At 45.2% G+C, this 23,608-nt stretch overlaps 1 protein-coding gene, 1 long non-coding RNA gene and 1 other non-coding gene across 5 annotated transcripts in view; 1 reads left to right on the top strand and 2 right to left on the bottom strand.

Moving 5' to 3' along the window:
- Epb41l4a (erythrocyte membrane protein band 4.1 like 4A) overlaps positions 1–15,646 on the top strand; it is a 205,767-nt gene extending 190,121 nt beyond the window's left edge. For 2 of the 3 annotated variants that reach the window (XM_021150640.2, XM_021150638.2), the window contains exons 19-24: positions 2,741–2,860; positions 10,013–10,060; positions 10,932–11,000; positions 13,631–13,741; positions 13,843–13,924; positions 15,138–15,646. In XM_021150640.2, the coding sequence (XP_021006299.1) occupies positions 2,741–2,860; positions 10,013–10,060; positions 10,932–11,000; positions 13,631–13,741; positions 13,843–13,924; positions 15,138–15,266 (559 nt within the window). In that variant the 3' untranslated portion in view covers positions 15,267–15,646. The remainder of the gene's footprint in view (positions 1–2,740; positions 2,861–10,012; positions 10,061–10,931; positions 11,001–13,630; positions 13,742–13,842; positions 13,925–15,137) is intronic. The other variant, XM_029472150.1, reaches the window with a different exon arrangement.
- Positions 15,647–16,489: 843 nt separating this feature from the next.
- On the bottom strand, positions 16,490–17,691 carry LOC110285139. Its single transcript, XR_002377023.2, has 3 exons — positions 17,468–17,691; positions 17,148–17,209; positions 16,490–16,728 (listed from the first exon to the last, which is right to left on the bottom strand). It is a non-coding gene; the product is annotated as an uncharacterized LOC110285139 (long non-coding RNA).
- On the bottom strand, positions 17,297–17,428 carry LOC115029965. Its single transcript, XR_003835517.1, has one exon. It is a non-coding gene; the product is annotated as a small nucleolar RNA SNORA13 (small nucleolar RNA).
- Positions 17,692–23,608: the final 5,917 nt, after the last annotated feature.

Here is a 23,608-nt window from a genome sequence, read left to right as displayed (position 1 = left end):
GTCTTCAGAGCACACGGGTCATGCGGAGGCTATGAAGTAGGATTGCTTCACTGGCCGTACTTGAGACTTCCCAGTTAGAAAAATGAAAGTATGTGGCATGATCAGAAATTCACTTTGATGTGGTTCTTTTTACTGGCAAGGTAAAGGAAAACACATGTGTGCTCCCAGGAAATTTATTTTCTTACTACATAGGTGCCTGGCCTACAAGTCCCCATATGGACCAGGCTGGCCTCAAATTCACAGAGATCCTCCACCTGCCTTTGCCTTCTGGGTTCTGGAATTAAAGGTGTGCGCTACCATGCCTGGCTAGTGTTTTATCATCTGAGCATGATAGCTAACCTTCTGGAGTTTACAGTCAACGAGAATATACATACAGCACTTGTCTTCCTTCTAAACATCTGTATTACAAGAAAGTATGTACTGGACTAAGCCTGTCTCAGTCTTGCTAGGAGAACTAAACTTGACATGACGAAAGATCCTGGCTTCCTGGATAAACATATTGTAGTGATATTTATGCCTGCCCACGATCTGTACGGTGATTCTATGCAGAATTTCATGTCTAATTCTAACCCCAGAAATTAAGTGTGAGGCCCTGCGGGAGGAGAGATCTGCGACTGGCCTGAGCCTTTCCCTTTGATGGCATCCAATGAGTGCGATCCCTCACTCCTGGGAGTGTATCAGGTCTCCTAGCAAGTCTGGTGGGTTTCTGTCCTGTTTGATGTCAAGGCTTCAGGGAGGTGCTGTGATGAGAACTGTGGACATAGACATGTGCCCACACGTGTGTACGTGAGCATATGTTCCTGTATGATCTTGTCAATGGAAGAGCTGCTTCCAAAGGATGGTGATGACCTCAGGTCACATACTTTCCCATATTCCTAAAGTTAGTGTCCATAGCCTGTATTTTTAGTTCTAATTTACTCTGCGATGAGAAGATGGAACAGTGTTCTTCAAGCTGTGCAAATGACCATGGCAAATGACCATGGTTAGGTTCCTTCCCATTCCATAGGCCTTTGTCGTTCCCTGGGATTTCCCCCTTATATCACCAGCTAGGTCTACTCTTTCCCACCCCAAAGGCCTGATCAGCAGTTCTGGGTCATAGTTCATGGGGAATAAACAAACAACGGCAGTATACTTAGTCAAAAGAGGCCTAAAACAGTACCACAAAAATCAGCAAAATGACAGCAACTGATACACGTCTTTCAGTAATAACTCTTTATATTAACATTCTCAATTCCACAATAAATAGACACAAACTAGATGTTCAGATTAGAAAATAGGGGGGCTGGAGAGGCTGCTCTTCCAGAGGTCCTGAGTTCAATTCCCAGCAACCACATGGTGGCTCATAACTATCTAAAATGAGATCTGGTCCCCACTTCTGGTCTGAAGGCAAACATGCAGGCAGACATTGTAGACATAATAAATAAACAAATTTTTTAAAAGGAAAGGAAAGGAAGGAAGGAAGGAAGGAAGGAAGGAAGGAAGGAAGAAAGAAAGAAAGAAAGAAAGAAAGAAAGAAAGAAAGAAAGAAAGAAAGAAAGAAAGAAAGAAAGAAAGAAAGAAAGAAAGAAAGAAAGAAAGAAAGAAAGAAAGAAAGAAAGAAAGAAAGAAAAAGAAAGAAGGAAGGAAGGAAGGAAGGAAAATAAGATCCATCTAAATACTTGACCATCAATGATAGACATATTAGGGTACAAGGATGAAAAAAGATATTCCAAACAAATGGAACTAACAAGCAGGTATAGCTATTCTAAAATGTGATAAGATAGGCTTCAAAACTAAGGAAGGTCACTTCATATTCATCAGAGGAACAGTCCATCAAGAGGATATTCCAACTTATACATACACACACCAAACATGAGTGCACCCAGCGTTGAAAAGCTAGGTCTAAATCCACAGCTTAAGCACAACAGAAGACTGTAGGTGGCTTTGACACGCCATTCTCACCAATATACAGGTCATCTGGACAGAAATTAAACAGAGAACATTGGAGTTAAATGACATTGTAAATCAAATGGACCTAAGATCTACAGAACATTCCTTCCAACACTAAAGAATATACAACCTTCTCAGCACTTGTCGGGTTTTGTCCAAACCCAGCCACAGCCGAGCGGACAGAGCAAGTCTTAATAAATACAGGAAGAGTAAAGTAGCATCCTGCATTCTGTCTGACCACAGTGGGATAGACTGGGTGTCACCCCCAGCAGAAACTGCAAAGTACACGCATGCATGGGGACCCTAGAACACACCACTGAGGGATAACGAAGGCATGGGAGAAATCAAGATGGAAGTTAAAAAGTCTTAGACTTGAATGACAATGAAAATCCAGCATGCCTTATCGGTGGGACGACACGAGAAAGCCCTGAGAGGAGATGAACAAAACTGGAGATGAACATATAAAAAATGATATAGTCAAATCTCTGTTCTCCTAAATACCTGAAAAGCGAGGTTGGGTGATTGGGAAGTTAGAGCTGCCTTCTTTATGAACTGAGATTTTGGTTTACTGCCCTTTCACTTCCATCCACAAGTGGACTTGATTGTCCCTGAGCAGGCTCTCTGTGTCTCTGAGACAGGCTCTCTGTGTCTGTCTCTGAGACAGGCTCTCTGTGTTGCCAAGGTGGCTCAGAGTCCTGATTTTCCTATCTCAGCCTGCTGAGTGCTGTTCTGGGTGAGCTCGACACGCCTGCCTCGCCTGCCTCATGCCCTCCTTGGAGGTTAACTTCAGATGCCTGGTTTGTCTTTCCAGAACACGCCAGGAGAATGATATGGTTGACTCGGCGCCTCAGTGGGAAGCCGTGTTAAGGAGACAGAAGGAAAAGAACCAAGCGGACCCTAACAACCGGAGATCCAGACACAGATCTCGCTCGTATGTGGGTTCTTTTTCCACTTTCCCCTCAAAATCCGGGAGCTTGCTGGGAGCTTGGCAGAGCAGGCGGACGGGTGCTCAGTCTCCTAATGAGTCATGTCAGCTGGGAATATACATTTTTTATTGGTTGTTTTCTTCTTACACGCGTAACATTCACTAACCACTTTTGAAGGCTTAGAAGTTGGCACTCAGGCTGAGCAAAATGCCTTGGGAACAAGGCCATCAGAACTGTATTTTGTGTTTTGTGTTCTTTTTCACCAAATGCGTACGTCCAACCAGGTGAATAATGAATTTCCTTTGTTCCGAGGCCTGGCTGTTGGTGAAACACCTGCTGCTTTGCTCACTTGGAGTTTACAGAATTGTCTGGTTCCAAATCGAGCCAGACTATCTCGCTGTCAAATTACCATTTGTGAGCAGCAGTCATTGAATGACTCATTACACCCCAGCATTGAGATTTGCTTGCCCCTCCTGTTGCTAGGCAATGACATGCGTGAGCACAATTACCCCATCATGGTGAAATTTCCTGCCCCCCCCCCATTAATTTTCAGTGAGCTGATAAGGTGGTGTGCTTGCATGCTCGTATGTGAATGGTGTGTGTGTGTGTGTGTGTGTGTATGTGTGTGTGTGCGTGTGCACGTGTGCTTTGATCTATACATCAAGAGTTAGGCCACCTAGGCCTGCTCCACTTGCCAAACAGTGAGCTGGGACGAACTTGAAAAGTTAGCCCCAAAGCCTTTCGAGACCTCGGGTGGTTAGCTGTAAGGGTATGAAGTTCCTTACTCCTGGGACGAGAGGACATAGTCTCAACAGGGAGAGGATGGACGTGGAAGGTTGAAGCCATAACCAGCAGGGTAGCTCTGAGGGAGCCAGGCAGAAGAAAACTGAGAATGCGCTGTTAGGTTGACAGGCCAGGAGAGGATGCTGGTGGCTACAGCACAGATCCTGTGAGCTCTGTGTTTGAAGGGCTAGGCCTCAATCATAGATACTTCAATTTTTATTAGAATGCTTTTTTTTTTAAAGATGGGGATGGAGAGGTGGCTCCGTGCTAAGAGCACTTGTTGCTCTCTCCAAAGACTCAGTTCTGTTCCCAGCACCCACGTGATAGTTCACAGTCAGCTGTAAGTCTAGTTCCAGGGATACAACACCCTCTTCTGACCTCCTTTGACATCAAACACACATGTAGTACCCAGACATGCATGCTGGCAGAACATACACATTAAATAAATCTAAAACAGATGAACAGGCATAAACCAGGGTCTTACTCGGTAGCCCTGACTGGCCTGGAACAAGCTACAGAGGCTAGGCCGACCTTGACTTCATAGAGCTCTGCCTGCCTTTGACTCGCAAGTGTTGGGATTAAAGGCACATGCCAGTACACTGTGTAGAACGTTGTTGTTGTTGTTGTGAAAGGATTTCAAGTAGCCTGGGGCTGGCCTTTGGCCTTATACTTAACTTCTCTCCCTCCCTTGTTTTCTTTTCTTTTGAGACCGCACTTTACACTGTAGCACTAGCTGACCTGGCCTGGGAGATGCTCTAGAGACCAGACTGGCCTGGAACTCACAGAGATCCACCTGTTTCTACCTCCCAGTCCCGGGATTAAAAGTTTCTATCTTTACACTCTGACTAAGGCCTTGAATCTCTGACCCTTCTGTCCATACCTCTACAAAGGAAGGATTACAGGCATTTTCATGTCTGATTTTTTTGTTTTTGCTTTTATTTTTAATGTGGCATTATGAATTTTCAGGTTTTTTAAATAACAAAGTTATACTATAATTTTAGATATGTTCCTCTTTATTTTTGGAGTTAAAATAAAACCAGCATTATTTCTTCTTTAATATTTTGTATTTTCATTGAGCCATCTCTCCAGCCCACAAGTTCTCTTTCTTATTCAAGGAGTTGTAACAAAGACCCAAGCAGATTTGCAAACCAGCAAGGTAATTTTATTCTAAGCAGGCCAGATTTGCTGTCAAGAGTGACTTTGGGCCACACACGTGAAGGCGCCCAAGGGTCTGGGCCTTCTTTCTCCGTGCTGTCTAAAGGAAGGGAGGGATTTGGTTAGTAGGGGTATGTGTTGCATAGCTCTCTATTTTAATTGGTTGACTTGGATTAGTAGACCTTTGCTCATTACACACATCCTTTCCCATAATGCATCTGATTTAATCATTTGCATATCCAATCACACATAGGTTTTTGATGAAAAGCAGAATATTCTCAGAATATTGCCTTGTCCTGCAAGCACCCAAACTAGTTCAAGCTGAATTGGCCATAAACTCACAAACCTGGATATGACTATAGTAGGATTGAAAAGAATCTGTCTGAGTTTAATGGTTGTTGGTGAAATGAGAGTTATTTCATTGTTCAGAGTGGGGTGTGCATGCAGGTTATAGGGTTCGTTATTCACAGGGGTGTGTGTCTGTATACCAAGTGCTAGCTCAGGTTGATACACTATTCCCCCCGCTCACTTACCTCAAGACTGTCTGTGCCTAGATTTTTGTTGGTGGAAAGTTTTATAGAAAGTTTTGTATTATAAACTCCATTTCTCTTTTAAAATTATTATTATTATTATTATTATTATTATTATTTGTGTGTGTGTGTGTGTGTGCTGAACATGACTGGGTCTTAGCTATTAAATGTTATGAAGTTCAGAATTACCTGGTATATCTTTCATTTCCATTTCTCTGGTGTTTGTGTTTGCTGCTGTGATATATACATGAAAAGGCCAGCATCAGCCTGGCTGAACCTGCTTGCTACCGGAGTAACCTTGTCTCCTTAGGTTGTGCAGGAGAGGCCTTGCCTTTGCCCTTCAAACAATGGTTTGTGTGTGTGAGTGGGCTCCATCACCTCCTGGTGGCCATGATGTGTTACTGCGTTTACTCACTGAAAAATACTGATTACAAGCCTTGGTGAGGCTGCAGGGGAAGTGCTGGGTGGGATGAAACATAAAGTCCAGAGTAGATGGATGTTTCAAGGAAGTCCCAGGACGTTCCTGAGCAAACTTCCACAGCTGAACTGCTGCTGGCCTTCGTGTTCCTAATTAGGACTGGAAAGGAGGAATTAATTCATTTTTTCTGACCATTCAGGAATATCAGAAGAAGCACTAAGAGTTTGTTCAGAGTGCTCTCTTCTCTAAGTAAATATAAGTTTTGTATTTACTTATCTTCAACTTTAAACTCCCTTTTAGAGATGCAGTTAGATTAAAGATGATAAAACAACACAAGCTGACCACCATCGTGTTTGTTACTTGGAGTGAATATCGTCTACTATACACTGTTACGAAGGTTCTTTTGTGACTGTGTCACTCAGACTGGCCTTGACTTGGGATTCTCCTTCCTAGCTGCACAGGTCTGTGGATTGCAAGCTAATGGGTACAAACTAACGTCCCTGGTTGATTTAAAGTTGAGTCATTGTATAAGTGTAGATGGGGATGCTTTTGAAAAATACTGGACTGCCCGGCAATGGTGGCACATGCCTTTAATCCCAGCACTTGGGAGGCAGAGGCAGGTGGATTTCTGAGTTTGAGGCCAGTCTGGTTTACAAAGTGAGTTCCAGGATAGCCAGGGGTATACAGAGAGACCCTGTCTCAAACAATAACAACAACAAAAACCTGGACCAATACTGGTAGCTTGTTTATATTTATATTAGTTATATTTTATATCTTCTGACAACCGAGGGACTTCCTTTGAAGACTTTAAGTAAAATATCTGCATAAGTCTTTTTTTTTTCTTTTAATACAGAGTCTTATGTAGCCCAGGCTGGCCTGGAACTCAACATGTAGCTGAGGATGGACTTGCTCTCCTGTGCCATCTCCTGTGCTGAGTTACAGGCATGTGCTGGCATACCTGTATGTGTGCTGGAATAGAACCCAGGGCTTTGTGCACACTAAGCGAAGCAAGCTCTCCCAATAGAGCTACAGAAATATGGCTATTAACATTTCACAGTGTACTAAACTCACAAAACTGTATTGAATTGTAATAATGTACAATTTGTATGTGTAGATATAAACATAAAGTAATATAGCCACCGTTAAGGTAGCTCGTGTTTGTATTTCTTAAATCACAGGTGGTCTAACAGTCAGAACTCCTCCATGCCCCGAGCTCTTTGAGACTAGTGGAGATATTAGAACTCAGTTTATGCTAAGTTTTCAGGGACAGAATGACTGGTGTCTTGAATGGAATCACATGACTTATTTACATGCGAAACTAACTAACTAACTAACTAACTTACTTCATAAACTAAGGGGGTCTTCTGGCTAAAAGTACAAACAGAAAGGCAAAGACATAAATAAGAAGCAAAAGTTACCCAAAGCTCCAGTTGTAGAAGACCGTCCTGTGCTGTCAGGGCTGGTTATTTGGTGTGTCTGGCATGCAACGTTGCAGATCTAATGCAGGGTGTTTGCATGTGTTTGGCTGCCATCGCTTTATCATTGAGCTACACTCCTACTCTTTTACCAGGCTGTGTCTATGTGTGTGTTAAAATTACATTGCATTTCTTTTGAGTGCATGTGTGTATATTTATGTGTATGGGTGTACGTGGAAGTCAAGGGACAACCTATGAGTTGGTTCTTTGCGTCTATCTGGGGATGGAACTCAGGTCACCAGGCTTGCCAGCAGGTGATTTTACCTGCTGAGTTATCATACACACACACCACACACAAACACACACACCACACACACACACACAGAGGCATGCATACACACATACAACTGTGCACACACATACTCTGTTTACAGAAATTATTGTTCTCTTCCTCATGCCTCACCACTAGGCTTGGCATGGTGGCTGCGAGTTGTGTGTTCCTTGCGAATTGTTTTTTCTGTCTCCTCCTCATCTGTTATAGACACGCTAAGCTTCAAACCTCAGATGATGCCAGTCTTCATCTTCCATCTCACTGTCTGGGACCCAGGTCTCACCTTTAGTCTCCAGCCCTGCCTGCTGTCAGCGTTGTTTCTGGGGTCACACCCTGGTTGTTATAATACCTTGTCCATTCATTTCTGCCACCTAACTTTAGCTATTTTCAGATCTGTAGTTTCTAGGTGGGTTGGCAGCTCCGTCTTTTCTGGGGCACTTGGCAATGTCCAGAGTCATTTAACAGTTTTAATTACATTTATTTATTTGCGTTAGGGGATCAGGTGTGCATAGAGGCCAGAGGACAGTCTTTGGGGGAGTTTCCACCATGTGAATCCCAGAGATGGGACTCAGGTCATCAGACTTGGTGACAAGTGTCTTTCCCTGTGGAGTCATCTCACGGGCTCTCCAGAGTCATTTTTCTTTAACATTAAGGAGGCTACTGGCTTCTAGTGGGTCGATGTTGGGGTGTCATTGACCTAATCTCACAATGCATGGGGAAGCTCTCAAAGAGTTAGCGCTCAAAATATCATCAGTGTGGAGAGTTCAAAACCTTCTGTAACAGGACGACGGCTAATCCACCTTTCCAGCGTCCCTGAGATAACAGGTTGTCAGCACAGCAGCACCTCCACCTCTACCCCCTGCAATAGACTGTGGGGTGGCAAACTCGGAGAACTGCATGCTGACCCAGCATTCTTAGCGAGTGGAAGATTAGCTTAGTACTCTGAAATCTTTGCACCCTCTTAGTTATCATTTAATGGTTTGGCATACTGCCCAGGGGATCAGATGGGCAGAGTGCAGCAAAGGCAGGCTTTGTTCAGGAGGCCTTCCAGACTCTTCACATGATCTTTCAAGCATAGAATTTTATATGACAGAAATCTGTATTCCACAGCGTTCTTGGTCAGACATCGGTGCTTTGGCTCCTACCCCTTACTGTAGTTCATTCCTTTTCATTTGATCTAAAGAGCAGATTTTGGTTGTCCTCTCACCCAGTCCACACACACAAAGGAAAAGCCACTTAGTCTGTTCTGTAGCTAAATAAATAACGTAATGTAGTCCGAGGATTCAGAAAGCCCGGCTGGAATGCAGGAAGGAGAAATGAAAGCACTGACAAGACTGTATGCTGAAAGTGATACTAAACCCGGGCATGAAATTCCACAGGGTGGGGCGATCGGTGGCTTAGTTCTTGTCCTTTTTATCAGTATGGCTTAGGGCCCTTTGGGGGCCTCCGACTAGATCTCTCTCCTGAAGGGACAGTGGCCACAACTGAAATAAATTTACTATTCCTTGCTACAGTGAGGGTTCACAGTTAACCTGGATGGACAATATGAACATAAATAGTGACATCAGGCCAGGCAGTGGTGGTGCACGCCTTTAATCCCAGCACTTGGGAGGCAGAGGCAGGTGGATTTCTGAGTTCAAGGCCAGCCTGGTCTACAGAGTGAGTTCCAGGATAGCCAGGGCTACACAGAGAAACCCTGTCTCAAAAAAACAAAAACAAACAATAAGATAGTAACTTGGGGTTTCTTGTTCTAGGACATTGGACATAACTCTATGTATCATTTCTGGTCTTCAGGGACAGTGTGTCATCACGAGTGGAAGCCACAGTTAGGCTCTGTCTTTTGTGGCCTACATTTCGGTGCAGGATTGCAGCTTGAGATGTCACATAGAAGGGGGACGTTATTGAATCGCTTGCCTCTCATGGCTGTTGCTTGTACGAGGTCATGGCAGATCATGTTGAGAGTCTTACAGTGGGCAAAAGAAAGGAATTCTCTTCTGCTTAAAACTAGCGGGCAGTTGGTGAAATGGCTCGGCAGGTTAGGGGTACCTACTGCCTCGCCTAGGAACCGAGTCCTCGGGACCAGCGTGGTGAAGCAAGAGAGCTGAGTGCTGCAGACTGTCCTGAGTGTACAGTGGTGTGCACACATGTGCACACATAAATAAATGCCACGAAACAGTAGATATTAGTAAGCTGAGGAACCAAAGCCCCTAAGTCACTTGCTATTTAACACCAGCTGGCCAGGCTGGCTTCAAACCTGTGGTGAGACCCCTGCCTCTGCCTCTCAAGTGCTGGCTTCCAGGCTGTTTGATAAATGAACCTCTGGGGATGACTCATTTCCATTTATGTACATTCATGTGAGTCTCGCTGGCTAGTAGTGAAGTAACCTGCTGCCTTTTCACTGATAATGTGATGGCTTCCCATCAGCAGCTGGGTGGCAAGTGAGACCTCACAAAAGTATTGCAGGTCACTCAAGGTTTGCGAATGGCATGCATTGTAGGGGTGAATTTTGTCTCCTTTGTTTACAGAAGAAGTCCTGACATCCAAGCAAAAGAAGAACTGTGGAAGCACATCCAGTGAGTACTGGGACCCCCGGATGGGTACCATTTCAGAATATATATGTAAGTGTTGTACATGTGCACGCCCAGTGGATCTGGATCCCCTGCAACTAGAATTATGGATGACGGTGAGCCACCATGTGGGTGTTGACCCTTGGCCTTCTGCAAGAGCAGCAAGTGCTCTTAATTGCTGAGCCGTATGGCCAGCAGGATATGGGCAGTTTTGAATTGGATACAAGATAAACCAATGCTACTGCAAGGAGCCTTGGTTTGGCGCCCCAGCAGGTGCCATGCTCTGGTGATGCCCCCAGCAGGTGCCACACTCCTCCTGTATCCTCTGGTGCTGACATCAAGGTTGGGCCTCATACACCAGCTGCTGTCTACAGGCAGACCAATGCCTCCTGTCCAAGGTCTCTTAGTTTGCCTGTAAATGCACCTCAACTAGGCCAGTGGTTTACAAAGGAATGCAAAGAGAAGCAAATCTATAAAGAAAGGCACTGCCACAGGGCAGGAGGCGTATGAATGCGGGAAGTGGGGGCCCTGAAGAGAGTGGGCCTGGGAAGGAGGGGAAAAGGGCAGGGGCTACCAGAAAGTTTCTCCCATTTCCCTGAACACAGTCTAGTTTTCTCAGCTTTGTGCAAGTCACATGTGTGTACTCTCTGTGGATGTCACATGTGTGTACTCTTTGTGCATGCCACATGTGTGTACTCTGTGCACACCACACGTGTGTACTCTCTGTGCATGCCACATGTGTGTACTATTTTTAATAAGCCCATGTTTTGAGACAAGGGCAAAAAGGAAAGCTTGCCAGTTGAGAAAGGTATTGGTATGTGTGCATGCCCTACGGCTTTTCTTTTCTCCTTTAACTTTCTTGCTGATTCTTTCCTAGGAAGGAGCTTGTGGACCCATCTGGACTGTCAGAAGAGCAGTTGAAGGAGATCCCGTACACTAAAGTAGAGTGAGTACAGCTTCCAAAGTCTTTGCCTAGTTTTATTAGTGTGCAAGTAAATTACTTTCTTTCCTAATGCTGTGACACCATACTCAAGGAAACATAAAAAGAAGTATTTAATTTGACTTACGGTTTTGGAGCATTAGAATCCGGCTTAGAGTCCGGGATGGTAGAGCAAAGGTGACAGGACCAACTGACATTCATTCTGACTCAGTACAGAAAGCAGAGAGGGCACACTGGGATGGCTCAAGCCTTTTGAAACCTCAGGCCAGTGACACACCTCCTCCAGCAAGGGCACACCTCCTCATCCTTCCCCAACAGTTCCACTGACTGTTACTAAGTACTCAAACATGAGCGAGCATCCGAGGGCCATTCCCATTCCTAGCACCACAGGAGGGCACGGTTCATTCTTGCACTGTGCTCCACGCTGTGCTTCCATCTGTGTATTAGCTAGAGATTAATGTAAGGCATGAGGTAGAAAGGTGCATAGAACTATCCTTTCTGTGTGGTGGCTCAGGTTTCTAAGCCTTGAATGTGGGAGGCAGAGGCAGGAGGATTGACACAAGTGCAAAGTTAGCTTGGTTTCGTGTGAGTTCCAGGCCAGCCTGAGCCAAAGAGGGAGAGACCCTGTTTCAAACCTCATGAAACTACTCTTGTCCTGTACTTCCCGACTCTCAGCTCTTCTGCTTGTCAGTACGTAAGAAGTTACAATAAATGATGAATAATGTCCATTAAAATAAAATTGGCTGAGGTACTCATTAATAACAGAGTCAGTTTTGGCTATCATTTTCATACTGAGAGAATCATATTTACCTTAAAATTGTCATATGAGCTGCCGTCAGCTCCGTTTTGTGGTGGTTTGGATATGATTGGCCCATGGGAAGGAAGGCACTTTTAGGAGGTGTGGCCTTGCTGGAAGTGTGTCTCTGTGGGAGTGGGCTTTGAGCCTCCTATGCTCAGGCACCACCCAGTGTGGAAGAGAGTCTCCTCCTGGCTGCCTTTGGATCAAGATGGAGAACTCTTGGCTCCTCCAGCACCAAGTCTGCCTGCACTCTGCCATGCTTCCCACCATGATGATAGTGGACTGAACCTCTGAACCTGTAAACCAGCTCTTGGCTAGAGCTGCCTTTATATTTTGCCTTTGTAAAAGTTTTTAAATGTTGCCTTTATAAGAGTTGCTTTGGTCATGGTGTCTCTTCACAGCAATGAGACCCTAACTAAGACACCATCATAGGACCACACTGAGCAGAACAGGCTTGTGAATCCTTAGCAGCAGTTTCCAGGCTCCAGCCCCGACTGTTGAGCACGTATCTGCTATTATGTGCCTTTGTCATGGGTCAAGGGGAAACTGGCCTAGATTGTGTGGACTGTAGTAGCCCAGAACCTGAGTGCTCTCCTGGCTCTGCCTCCAGACTCTGAGACCATAGGTGTGCTCTCCCTAGCTTGGTTTAACCACTAAAATGTAAACGCATCTGAGAATTCCCTTGAATTATTTCCAGGAGCATGGGAGGAGCACACTTTACAACCCCCCCTCTATGACCCGGTATTCCCAACCAGAAAAGCTGCAGGCCCAGCTTCCCCAGGCTCTTCCCACACATCTTGTGGGAATCAGTTCTCTCCTTCCATCATGCTGGACTCTCTGGGACTCAGGTCAGGCTTCGAGGCTGGCGAGCCAGCGCTTTTACCATCGTTTGTATAGGGCAAGGATGGATTTATTATTTTTTTTTTAAAGTTAAGTGCTTAAGAGACGTATAGTATATAATGTGACTTTTAAAAATGTGTCCACACTGAGAAATTGTCAATCAGGAAGGCACATACGTCTACCACCCGATCTTTATGTGTGCGCCAAGTACGTTGAAGAATTCAACAGTTTCCAAGCGTAGCTGGAGTCAGCTAGAACCTGACAGAAGATGAAGCTTCTGTTTTCACTGGAGATCGTATTCCTCATGTATGCCTGAAGAGAACCCAACCACGTTCTCAGAAGTACTTAAAGCTCAGTGGTTAAGGCAGGCTGGGTAGAGCACACCTGTGTTCTCCGAGAGTCTGGAGGCAGAGGCGGAGGTGGAGGCAGAGGCAGGAGAGCACTCAGGTTCTACGGCTACTTGGGGTCTACATAGTCCAAGCCAGGACTACATCATGAGACCCTGTCTCCAAACAACAGTAACAAAAAACTGTGATCTCTCTCCCTCTCCCTCTCATGCATACACCTGCACACTCTCACACACGCACACTCACACACTATGAAGAGCTCCATTTGCATGAGTGAACAAGAAAGCACTTTCTTTTGTAAAATTCGGTGAAATGTACTGCTTTCAGAGATCATAAAAATTAAGTTCTTAAAAACAAAACAAACACCCCCCCCAAACAAACAAACAAACCCCAAACCCGTGTGAGCTAGGTGCGGAGGAACATGCTTTTAATTCAGTGTGCGACGTGGAGCTTGAGCGTCAGGAGTTTTAAGTCATCTTCAGTCTGAAGCCAGCCTGGACTTCACGAGACCCTGTATAAAAACAAAAAGCCACCTACAAAGTAAACCTGAGAGTCAAAAGTTCTGCTTACAGTTTAGCATCAGGAAAGCTGCGTATTGTGATGCGGTTTTGACTGTGTTTGTCTCCTTGCTTTGTCTGGCTTCCTCACAGGACTCAGGGTGACCCCGTCCGCATCAGGCATTCTCATTCCCCGCGGAGTTACCGGCAGTACCGAAGATCCCAGTGTTCAGATGGAGAGCGATCCGTTCTCTCAGAAGTGAAGTGAGTCAGACCTGTGGCCCCAGACAACACAGCCTGCCCCAGAGGTGCATAAGACCTGAGTTCTGTCTTGTTCATAAATCCTGACCTTTTCTCTTTGGCAGCTCAAAGACAGATCTTGTACCACCACTTCCGGTCACCCGTTCCTCAGATGCTCAGGGGTCTGGAGGCTCGACAGTTCATCAGGTTAGTAAAGGTTTAAGGCATCCTACTGATCGTGCGTGTGTGATGTATGGGCATGGCCTGTGTGGTCTGAGAACTGTTTTCAGGACTGTTTTACATGGGCTCTGGTGTTTGAACTCAGGTAGTGAGGAATAAGCTACAAGGCTTTTACCCACTGAGCCATCTTACCAGCCCAACAGATGCCATTAAAAAAAAAAGTTAATTTTAATTTTTAGTGAGGTATGGTCTTACTTTGTAAGCCTGTCTGGCCTGGAACCTTCTCTTTGTTGTTGATCAGGCAGATCCTGAACTCACAGAATCTGCCTGCCTCTGCCTCCCTCGTGCTGGGGTCAAAGGTGTATGCCATAGGTAAGTAGCCTATGAGACTTTTGAGAAACATCTTGTGCTTACAGGAATCCCTTTGGATACCGTAGCAAGTCCTTATTCTCAGATATGTTTATACATTTGAAGCCATAGCAACCCCGGTCATCCCTGGGAGGTCTGGGCAGCTGTTGTGAGGCCCTGTGGGTGGTGGTCTCCATCAGACAAGTCCCAACTCCAGGACTCCTGGGTATGGTGTACCGGTCAGGTAGGCAGTGACATGTCCCAGATGACAGCCACTCTATGCTATCACAATGCACATGAACCATTTCATAGGGTGGCTCCCCAGAATAAAACCAGGGGAGCATTTGAAGTTTCCTCTCTGGTATTTAGAAGAAAAAGCCTTAAGGAAAGTCTCTTAAGTAATGCTTATGAAGGTAAATTATGTCCAATTTTTATGAGAACTGATGTGTACCCAATTATCAGGCCAAGATTAGGCACATTTGGTTTTGCAGTTAACTAGAGGGCTCTCACACAGTATTAGTTTTCTCCGAGTAATTACCTCATGCAGTGTCATAAATGAATACATTTAAGGTGGCCACACCATGTAGCTCAGGCTGGATTGGCTCTTCCTGGGGTAACAAGTGTGTCCCTCTATGCCCAGCTTCTGTTATTTCTAAGTACTTGATTTGTTTTTTTTTTTTAAATAAATTTATTTTATTTATATTAGTACACTGTAGCTGTCTTCATGCACACCAGAAGAGGGCATAAGATCCCATTACAGATGGTTGAGCCACCATGTGGTTGCTGGGATTTGAACTCAGGACCTCTGGAAGAGCAGTCAGTGCTCTTAACCACTGAGCCATCTCTCCAGCCCCTTGGTTATTTTATGACTGCTATGAATTTTTTTTTCTAGAGGAGAAATGGGTCTAAAGACAGCCTGATTGAAGAAAAGTCTCAGCTATCTACAATCAACCTGGCTGGGAAACCTACAGCAAAAACCATAAAAACCATCCAGGCTGCTCGCCTCAAGGCAGAGACTTGACGGGCTGGGTGTGGGGTGGGAAGGGAAAATTCGTGCCACTGGTACTTCTGAAACTGTGAATTAGGTAATTATCCATGCACCCTGGGCATGTGTCTTTAGCATCTTTTAAGGATTTATGTACAGCATTCTTGTGCTCTGGGCCTTTGGGAGGACAACCTTATAAACTCACTGGATACCACATCTATTTCCTGAAATTCTGACCATCCAGCTCTCCACCCAGTCAAGACCAGCAACTTCTGATGGGCCCCTGGACTCTTGGCCTGCATCAGACTGTGGTGACTTCTATTCCCACAAAACTGTTTCTAATATTGTATTCCATGGCACTGAGTTCCAATGGTTATTTACAAATAATGTAAAAAGCTGTTAAGTGTTGATTTGAATTTAAGTGTCCTTGTCTTGTGTTTTCTGAGAAAAAAAAGCCCATGTGGGCTGTCCTAGACCCTACACACCTGCCCACCCATGTTCCCAAAAGTTTTGGACCTTTACCTGTGCATGATGGCTTTTCAGACAGGAACAGTACTCAGAGAACCCTCTGTATTGTGCCATCAGCTGTGACCCATTGTTTTCTGTTTCCTTTAAACTCTGCTCTTTACTACTTAAGCCTTTGCTTTTAAGATAGGATCTCAAGAGAGCTATGTCAGTTTTATTACTGCCCCTTAATTAAACTTTATCCCACAGATGCCTCCAGCTATTTGAGGGTTCAATTGGGGGTAGACTGCTCAGTGATACAGTGCTTGCCAAACTCTACCCTTAACTCCTTAGGTTGAACTGTGGCCTTTCCCCCAACCCCCCTCACCCCAAACTAAAACCAAATCCAAGGATTCCTCCCCAGGCAGTGTCCTGTCCTCAATGTCTTCATTCTTCTGCTGTAATTCTAGGCTGCCTCTACATCCCACATTCTTTGCAGCTCACCTCACTGTGGCAACATCTCAGCCCACCTGCGTGGAACAGCCCTGCTCCATCTCCCCATCTTGCTTTAATAAAACCTAAGCCTTAGTGGTCTTGTTTCTTTACTGCTTCCTCCCAGCTTCGCAATGGCTCACTTTCCAACTTTGCTCTGCAGTGGCACACACCCCCAACTGCCTCAGGTTTCCCTGACTGGCTCCGAACTTGGATTCATCTCACACACAGCAAGCCTTCCTCATTTGTGATACTTTATTCTAAAGCTCAGGACAGTTTTAAGTAAAATTTGTGCCCATACATCCCCAATGTGCTAGCTGTCCCTTTCTGTTAAGCAAAAGAATATGTCAGTCTTAGCTGAAGTCAACGATCAGTTTAGCTGTTGGTATGGACAGTAAGGTGGCCGCCAATCACACAACATACACATGTCAGAACAGCACATCAAAGCATTTATTCATAGCCTTGTTACAAATGAGCATTCATCTATGGAGTTTTGACACGGCCCCTAGAAAATTTAAATCACTCGTGCTTCTGTAGATCAAATTTCCAAATCAAGGACATCCTAAAAGAAAAGATAAAAACGCTTTAAAAGTGCCCGTCTCAGAAAAGTTATCTGGTGACATAAATCCCCAGCAAAGCCTTTAGTTTTAGTGTTTGTTGGTAAAACTCTACACATTTTTTTTGACTTAGAGGTCTGGCAGTTTTTCTAGCAAATATAGATCCAAACAGATTTTCCAAGCCACCAATGTAAATGTACATTTGCTACTTCTGTTCAATACTACGGAGTCAGGAAAAAAACAAAAACAAGACCAAAAAGCCCAAACATTCATAAAAGTAAATGGGTAAAGGCTGTCTTTTATGAGTTACTTCATAGTCTGCGTTACTTCAGATAAGTAGCAGCAACACAAGCGAACCAGTAAGACTAAGGATTCGGCATTCCAACCTACAAGGAAATCACGCAGTGCTTTGGAGTCATCCTACCTTAAACCACTCTGTGCTCCCGTGTGTCGTTCAGGAAATATCCGTCAGCTTCAGGTACCCACCTGCCAAACGAGGAAGAATCAGTTAAGGAAACTACATTCCCTGGGCTGGACAGCAAAATCACTTGCACACACAGGCTAGAGTAAACTTTCTGTAACTTATGCAGCTCCTACACCCGAGATACCGAACTCCAGGGCATGCAAAGGCCGCAAAGCATTTATTTATGCCTTTTCTGACACCACATTCACTAGCGACCAAAGTGAACGGGCAACACAAAGGCTACATGAATAGGGCGTCAGGCAGCGGGCGATCAATCCTACCGTGTGACCTGGGTCTTCGCTTTATTCCCGCCCAGTTCTGTGCCTGGGCTTATGGCGGAGATCTACATCCCAAACGGCGCTCGGCTTCCACAGCGACCAGCTTCACGCGGGGTCCGGCGGGCCGAGCGCCTCACAGGGCCGCCGAGTCCGCTGCAGACACCCTAGATCCCACGCCACAACCGCCTCCCATGCTCCAGCTCTCGGGGACGCCATGCTCCGCGCCGCGGGCGAGCACAGAAAGGACGCACCGCGCTCCCACAATGCTTTTCTACGACCGGAAGAGTCCACTGTCCCCCGGGAGGGCGGGAACGGACTGTACCACGGCTGCCGCGCGCTCTCCTGCCCCCTTGTGGCCGGAGGGAGAAGTACACCTCGAGGCTGCGGCGCCGGTTTCCGAGAAAGAGGGCGCTCGCCGGGTCCCTTTGTGGGACTGGTTCTGTCCTGCACCCCATCCCGCAGGGCCAATAGGACGATAAGGAGATTTTGTCAAGTGTGCGTCCAGCCACGACTCCTTCCTGGGCCCAGAGCATTTGGTCCATGATGAGCAGCGAGCGTAGAGCTGAAGGAGCTCAGACCCAGAGCTGGGGGAGGCTGCACGGTTCTCCTCCGGATGAAGAGCAGTAAGGGCGAAAATTTAAAAAGCAAAACCAAGACCTAGGACATACATGCTTCAGGTTCTGTATGAAATGTTCTGGAATGCGGCTGTGGATGATCTCTCTTGCAGTCTAGTGTTGGACAATCGATAAACAAACAACAAACAAACAGCTTTAAGATCCAGGAAGAGTGAGATATTCTGCTGCGTGCCTGTGTTGCCAGGCAGTACAGGAGGATCAGGAGTTCAGGTCCATCCTGGACTACTTAGTGATTTAGAGGGCAGCCTGGGCTACATAAACCCCAGTCTCAAAACAAAATCCGCCTTCCACCACCAAACCAGAGAAACTGGGTTATGGAGGAAGAGGCTTTTAATCCCAGCATTTGGGAGGAAGAGGCCAGCCAGGGTTATATAAAGTGACACAGGGTTATATAAGTGAGACCCTGTCTGGAAACAAAACAAAACAAAACAAAACAACCAGTATTGTTCAGTAGAAACACGGTGAGGATTTCAATAGTAACTTTAAATTCTCAAATTACCAAATTACAACATAACAAAACATGAAAACCTAAGTTGAATAATAATTCAACATCCATAAAATAACAAGCAGGAAGTTTTAATAAGATGCGTTGACCTTTTACAATTCTTTCAAAATCTTTTAAAAGAGCATAAATCATGAAATATTAAAAAAAATATATCAGCAAATTCCAGGTCAGAAAAAGGGACATTTTATGTGTCTTCTAGCTGAGGGTGCTAATTACAGGAAGGTTGGTGGTGAACTTTGTAAGATCTAGGAGCACCAGGCTATGGTCAGTGGAGTGGATGGGGGTGGTGCACTGGGGAGAATTTGGGGGCACACACATACTGTATAGGGCTCGTGGAGGGGTGCACACATGCTGTATAGGACTCGTGGAGGGGCACACATGCTGTATAGGGCTCGTGGAGGGGCACACATGCTGTATAGGGCTCGTGGAGGGGCACACATGCTGTATAGGGCTCATTCCTGAGGCGAGGGACTGGATATCACACTGAAATTTTCGAGTAAAATTTCACCTCAGAAATGAGCAGAGGTTCTGTACTGGTTGCCTCTCACCCAAACCATCACTCCTTATGAGAGAGATGAGGGGCTGAGAGCAGCTGCATGGCAGCAATCAACAGTCTCCTTCCCTCCCTCCCTCCCTCCCTCCCTTCCTTCCTTTCTTCCTTCCTTCCTCTCTCTATGCTGAAGCAGTTTCTTGCTATGTAGCCCTGGCTGATTGGTATCCTAGGCTGGCTTCGAACTCATGGTGATACCGATGTTTCAGCTTCCTGGAGCAGTAGGCTTACAGCATTCACCAGCATGCCTGGCTCTAGCACCTTTGTCTCTTTGAAGCATGCTTTTTAAAATGAATGAATTAATCTCAGTAAACTGAGTTGTGTTCATCAAACACTTAGAGCATCATCATAACTACTTTTTCAAAGAAAATTGAAAAAGAAGAAAAGAAAATATAGGTCCCCAGATGAGTTATCTTCACACTGGAACTGCCCTGGGGAAACAACCACGTGCCAGGGAAATGTGCTTGTGATCAAAAGGAGGTAGTGTGTGACTCCTGACTGCTCTGAGAGGTTGCTGTGACGTCTTGCATGGCAGAAATGTTGGTTTAGGGAGAGCAGTGCCATCAAGACTGACATTTAGGCACTGAAGGGTACAATATGAGAACTGTGGTGGCTTTCATCTTGCCTTCTTGCTAGACAGGACCAGAGTGAGGACATTTTCTGGTGTCAGGGCCGGCAGCAGATCTAACTTTACATCTAGTTCTGACCCTTAGGTTATATGCCACTGTTCAGAGCCTGAATTTTCTCATTTGCAGGTAACAGCCATCTGTATGTGTACATATCTGAGCATAAAGCACTAAGGAGGCTTATGGACTTCTCATGCCATATATGGTGCAAGATGGCATCTAATAAATGAGTCAAATGAGCAGAGCCAAACGCTGCCTCTTTATCCCAAGCAAGCATTGGCTCTTCCCGGATCACGTTCTTTAGGAAGGCAGGGTGTGATGCCAGCTTCCATTTAATGGCTTTACATTTTACTCCCACCTGCTTCTCCCCACTGAGCTTTGGAGAGTACAAAGACAGGTGGAAGGAAAGCAAACTTGCGGTGTCCACACGAGCGACCAGAGGTAGGAGTTCCGCAACCATTTCCAAATTCTTCATCATTGTGACAACTCAACTGCACGCATCCTGGTGTGGAAAGCCCAGTGATTAAGTACAGGAAGAAAGAAGGATGCGGGCTGGAGAAATGGCTCAGCGGTTGAGAGTACAGACTGCTCTTCCAAAGGTTCTGAGTTCAATTCCCAGCAACCACATGGTGGATCACAGCCACCTATAATGGGATTCCAATGCCCTTTTCTGGTGTGTCTACAGTGTATTCATATAAATAAAAAATAAATACAAGTTAAAATATTTACATCAAAGATGCACATTGTGGACTATGCCTGTAATTCTAGTACTCAGGAGGCTGAGGAAAGAGTCTCAAATCTAAGGCTGTCTTGAGCTGCTGAAGGCTAATTCAAAAATAAAAACATTGGGTGTGCCGGGCAGTGGTGGCACACGCCTTTAATCCCAGCACTTGGGAGGCAGAGGCAGGCGGATTTCTGAGTTCAAGGCCAGCCTGGTCTACAGAGTGAGTTCCAGGACAGCCAGGGCTACACAGAGAAACCATGTCTTGAAAAAAAAAAAATCAAACCCAAACATTGGGTGTGGTGGTGCACACCAATCATCTCAGCACTCTTAGAAGCAGAGGTAGGGCAGCCTGGGCTGCACGGCAAGACTCTGTCTCAAAGAAGGAAGAGGAGGAAGAAGAAGAGGAAGAGGAGGAAGAAGAGGAAGAGGAGGAGGGAGAGGAAGAAGAGGAGGAGGAGGGATCTTGCAAGAAGATGGGGCATTTGTAATCTGCTCTTCCCTTCACCTCTACCTCTGGAGCTGAGGCACTGCACAAGGACCGGCAGCCACGTGGAGCACTAATGAAAACAGACCAACTCCATTTTACCTGCGGTAGGCAGGATAGTCCTCCAAGATGTCTGCACTGTTACGGTTCACAGGCTTTACAGTGAGATGTGATGACTAATGGTTCCTCTCCCTTGGCATCTTGCTCTGCACCTTCTGATACAGTGAGATCAGCCTTCAGGAGGAGGCTTCCAGGTCAGGCATAGCATGATACCTCCAGTTCCTGTGTCCAAAGTGTGTGATATCATCAGCACTAGGGACGTAGCATCAACCTCTGGGAGGCAACCAAGGGCAATCGCAATGGCTTGTGTTGTTTTAGGAGTCTCGTCTATCTCTGTGAGGGGAGGTTTCACCTGCCAGGTACTGGCATTGTTTGATGCCAGCTAACATGCACACATAACTGCATGACTCTTGGCGTGACTACCATCATCCCATGTGGTGTAGCATACACGTCCCAATATATGTGTGGGCACACAAGTATATATATATTGAAGTAAGCTTATAATATATCTTTATGTTTATTTCAAACACCTTTAATGCAATGTATCTCTCCCTGGCTCTTCCACTGTATTACTCCTGGCTCCTCAGGTAAGTCCTCCACTTCCCCAAGCCTTCTTCTTAACATCTGTCTCTTATTGTTTTGGATGATAGTATGACTTAATGGACATACTTCAAGTCATCAGCGGTAGGGGGTGATATCCATCAAAGAAGTCTGCTTGGGCCTGGATTTAAGCCAATAGAAAGTCTTTGATAGCTGACCAGCAACTGCACCGAGTGTCTGGGATTTCAGTGTAGCCCCAAGCCTTTGTCAAGGTGAGCTTTTAAGTTCAAAAACCTCGTCTTGGGTTGAGATACTTCAGTTAACAAGAATAGTTACCCATACGCTGAACTACATAAGCCAAAAACCAAGGCTAGTACATTTAGAAACTTTCCCAGAATTACGGACGATGATGCGTTGGGTCTTTGTTTTCATTTTGGCAGGTGGTGCTATTTATGTGCTGAGTTTTATGGCCTGAATGGTACTTCCATCATGGAGTCAGTTGGTTTGAGGGTCTATTAAGTTCCAGGGCCCTGTTCCATCAAGAGGGTTTATCTACAACATTTTGCTATCTCATGAGCTATTGATTATTTAGGAAAAAATAAAGCAAATTAATGGATACTATTTGGTTAACAAAAATTAGAAAAAACGCAAAATGATACAAAGGCCAAAAGTAAAACATTTGTCAGATAGCAGAAAAGGTACAATAAACTTAAAAACCAACTTGGTGTTAGTTTCCTTGTTTGTGTGGCAGAATGCTTGGCCAAACCAGCATAAAGTTGGGATGCTTTGTTTCAGTTCACTGTTTTGGAGGGTTCTGTCTGGGTGGGCTTGGCTCCGTGTGCTTGGGCAGAGCATCACAGGGGCAGAAGTGAGTGCAGGAGGAGGAAGTTTTCAAATGACTGACAGGAAGCAGGGAGAAAGGAAGTGGACTGGGGACCAGGTTCAACCTTCACACACCCGTCCTCAGCTACTTCCTCCTGCTTAGTCCTGCCCTTAAGAGCCCACCACCTTGAGAGCTTGTTTGGAGGTTCTAGCAGCGGAGCGCAGCTACTCATATACCCTTGATCGAAGACCTGTCCTCCTCTATTCGGGGAAGGTCGTCCTCTTCGACCAACCGAGCGCGCAGCTTCAGGAGGGAAGCACATGGAGCAGTGAGGGAGGAAGGGGACGCTTGCCTGAGCCGGGACATGGTGGGGCACGCCTCGGGAGGCAGAGGCAAGCAGATTTCTTAGTTCAAGGCCAGCCTGGTCTACCGAGTGAGTTCCAGGACAGCCAGGGCTATACAGAGAAACCCTGTCTTGAAAAACCAAAAAAAAAAAAAAAAAAAAAAAAAAAGAGCCCATTACCTCTCGGAAAAAACACCACTGAAGCATTAAACACACTAGTCTGTGGACACATTTTGTATTCAAAGTGAGACAAGGACTGAATTTTTTGGAAAATGACAAGAAATTGATACCAATGAGTGCTAAGAAAATACTACCGTGCAAAACAGTAAGGAAAGTGTATTTAGTGAGTAAAGAAAGAAGGAATAAAGAAAATAATTTGTAGTTTTGATTTGGCAGTAATGTAAACTTTCTTTATTCAAATGAATAAAAAGGACATTCTATGTATTAATTGACTAAATATTTTAAATAAATGTGATTTATAAGTAATATTATCCTTAATAAAATATTATGTTTATTCATATGAGAAATTAGGGAAGCCCACGATAACATGAGATATTTTACAAATGAGAAATTAAAATTTAAAATATACCAAGGAGCCCTGTGAAAATGTTTATAGCCTTATTCATTTATAGCAATATTGACATTGTTTTTTGAGACAGGGCCTCCAACTTACTATGTAATCAAGAATGATCTCAAACTACTGACCCTCCTGCTTCCACCTTCCAAGTGCTGGAGTTAGCATCCACATCCACTCCCGGTTTATGTGGTGCTGGGGATAAAACCCAAGGTTTCGCTGTTCTAGGCAAGCATTTTACCAACCCAGCTGAGCTCACAGCCAACGTAGCTCTCAGGTC

The sequence above is a fragment of the Mus caroli genome, chromosome 18 (genome assembly GCF_900094665.2).
Source record: "Mus caroli chromosome 18, CAROLI_EIJ_v1.1, whole genome shotgun sequence".
NCBI lineage: Eukaryota > Metazoa > Chordata > Mammalia > Rodentia > Muridae > Mus > Mus caroli.
This window is presented reverse-complemented; position numbering and strand designations above follow the sequence as displayed.